Here is a 1,817-nt window from a genome sequence, read left to right as displayed (position 1 = left end):
GCCGCATCAGCTCTGGAGAACAACCTGCTTCCGCCACCGTCCAAGGAGGCCCTTCGGATCAGTGCGCGTGCGGCGTTACGCTACGCTGTTGGATTTGGGGGGCAGTTGAGAGTAATTTTTCACAAACCCCTGACCTTTATAGATTTTTGAAAAACGCCTATAAATTTTTGCCATGAAACCCTCATAAACTTTGGGTGTCTAATAAAATCTCGTTAAATTTTCAAATTTTCTTAACGGACCTCCTAGTTAATAATGGAAAATAGCTAATCTTTTTGGGATCTGTAAGGTACCGTTTGGCAAAGGGTTAAGAGAGGGGTTAAGGAGACTTAACCCCTTCATAACCTGCCAAACACAACAAATCTATATAAGAGTTAAAGTGAGTTAACCCTCCATAATTTGCCAAACATAAAAAATATAGAAGGGTTAAGTTAACCCCTCTAGAGGGGTTAAAATGAGTTAACCCCTCAAAATGAGAGGTTTACTAATACTCCTATTTAGATGGAATAAGAGTTAACCCTTCTAATTATAAAGAAAATAGTCAAAATCATTGTTATTCCTAAACACTAAAACTGATCATAAGGGCTAAAATAAAACTTATTTAACAGGTTAATAATTTAGTCATTCGGATTATCAAATGGGCTAAGTACATTAATCCTTCTCTTTAACCCCTCTTCATTAACCCTTTGCCAAACGGGGCCTAATGGAATATATGCAAGTGTTTCGTTCAGAAAAGAAGTCAAGTTGGGTTGTCTCCGTAACCTACCAAACTGTAGTGAGGTGTTTCGTAAATTTTGCTCGCATGAGAAGCGCACGAGCTAACGGGTTAGCGGGCCCGTCGTCTTTTAGGGCTTGTTTGGATTGAGGGTAATGGGGGTGAGGGGAAGGGAGGAGAACCATTCACCTTCATTCACCTTGTTTGGGAACACTTAGGAGGTTAAGTTAATTCACCCTAGTTCCCCTTGATTCACCCCCTAATAATATAAAAATTGTTACCCCGCAAATTAGGGTGTAACCAAGGGGAAGGGAACTCCCTTCCCTTCCCTTCCCTCAGTTTCCCTCAACTTCCCTTCACCCCCTACAAATCCAAACAGGCCCTTAGTAGTAGAAAGCCCGGAGGCTGTACAAGCAGTCCCAGATCCAGCCCTCCCTCGTCGCTCGCCATGAACGATCTCGCCTGGTTCTTCTCCGTCGCCATCGCTGGACGTGCATCAAGCTCCTTCTCGCCCCCCTCCTACCGCAGCACGGACTTCGAGGTCCCCGCCACTGCTGGCCCTGTACCTCCTCCTCCCCCTCCCCGCTGGTACTCCGACGAGGTCAAGCCCTTGGACCCTCGACTACCCCCCACTCTTCGCTACTTCGAAGCCTCCTCCTCTCCTTCCCAGCTCCCTGGTGGACCCCACCATCGAGGCCTCGTTGTAGGCTGCTGACTACTCCGCCGCCCCGCCGTCCTCTTCCAGCGCCTCTCCGCTCGCCGCCTCCGACCTCACCCTCTCATCGGCACCCACCCTCACCCGCGCCTCCTGGGCCCCACCGGTCGCCGGATCGCCCTCGCCCTCGTCCTCTGGTCGCCGGCGCTCTTGATCGTGGACCACGTGCATTTCCAGTACAATGGGTTTTTGTTGGGGATCCTGCTGATCTCGCTAGGGTTTTTGAGGGAGGGGAGGGATTTGGCCGGGGGATTTGCGTTTGCGGTGCTGATATGCTCTAAGCACCTGTTTATGGTGGCGGCGCCGGTTTATTTCATATATTTGTTGAGGCGTTATTGTAGGGGTGGATTCGGGAGGGCGATTGTGAGGTTTCTGACGATGGGGGTGGCG

The 1,817-nt window shown here is 49.6% G+C and overlaps 1 protein-coding gene across 1 annotated transcript in view; it reads left to right on the top strand.

Annotated features, from left to right (window-relative positions):
- The window catches only part of LOC109838493 (probable dolichyl pyrophosphate Glc1Man9GlcNAc2 alpha-1,3-glucosyltransferase), a 4,895-nt gene continuing 4,238 nt past the window's right edge, over nt 1,161-1,817 (top strand). Inside the window, 2 exon segments of the mRNA XM_020406931.1 lie at nt 1,161-1,300; nt 1,433-1,815. Coding sequence (XP_020262520.1) covers nt 1,161-1,300; nt 1,433-1,815 — 523 coding nt within the window.

Source organism: Asparagus officinalis, chromosome 4, assembly GCF_001876935.1.
Source record: "Asparagus officinalis chromosome 4, Aspof.V1, whole genome shotgun sequence".
In the NCBI taxonomy this organism is placed as follows: domain Eukaryota; kingdom Viridiplantae; phylum Streptophyta; class Magnoliopsida; order Asparagales; family Asparagaceae; genus Asparagus; species Asparagus officinalis.
Note: the sequence above shows the minus strand (reverse complement) of the source record. Positions and strands in the feature narration are given on the sequence as shown.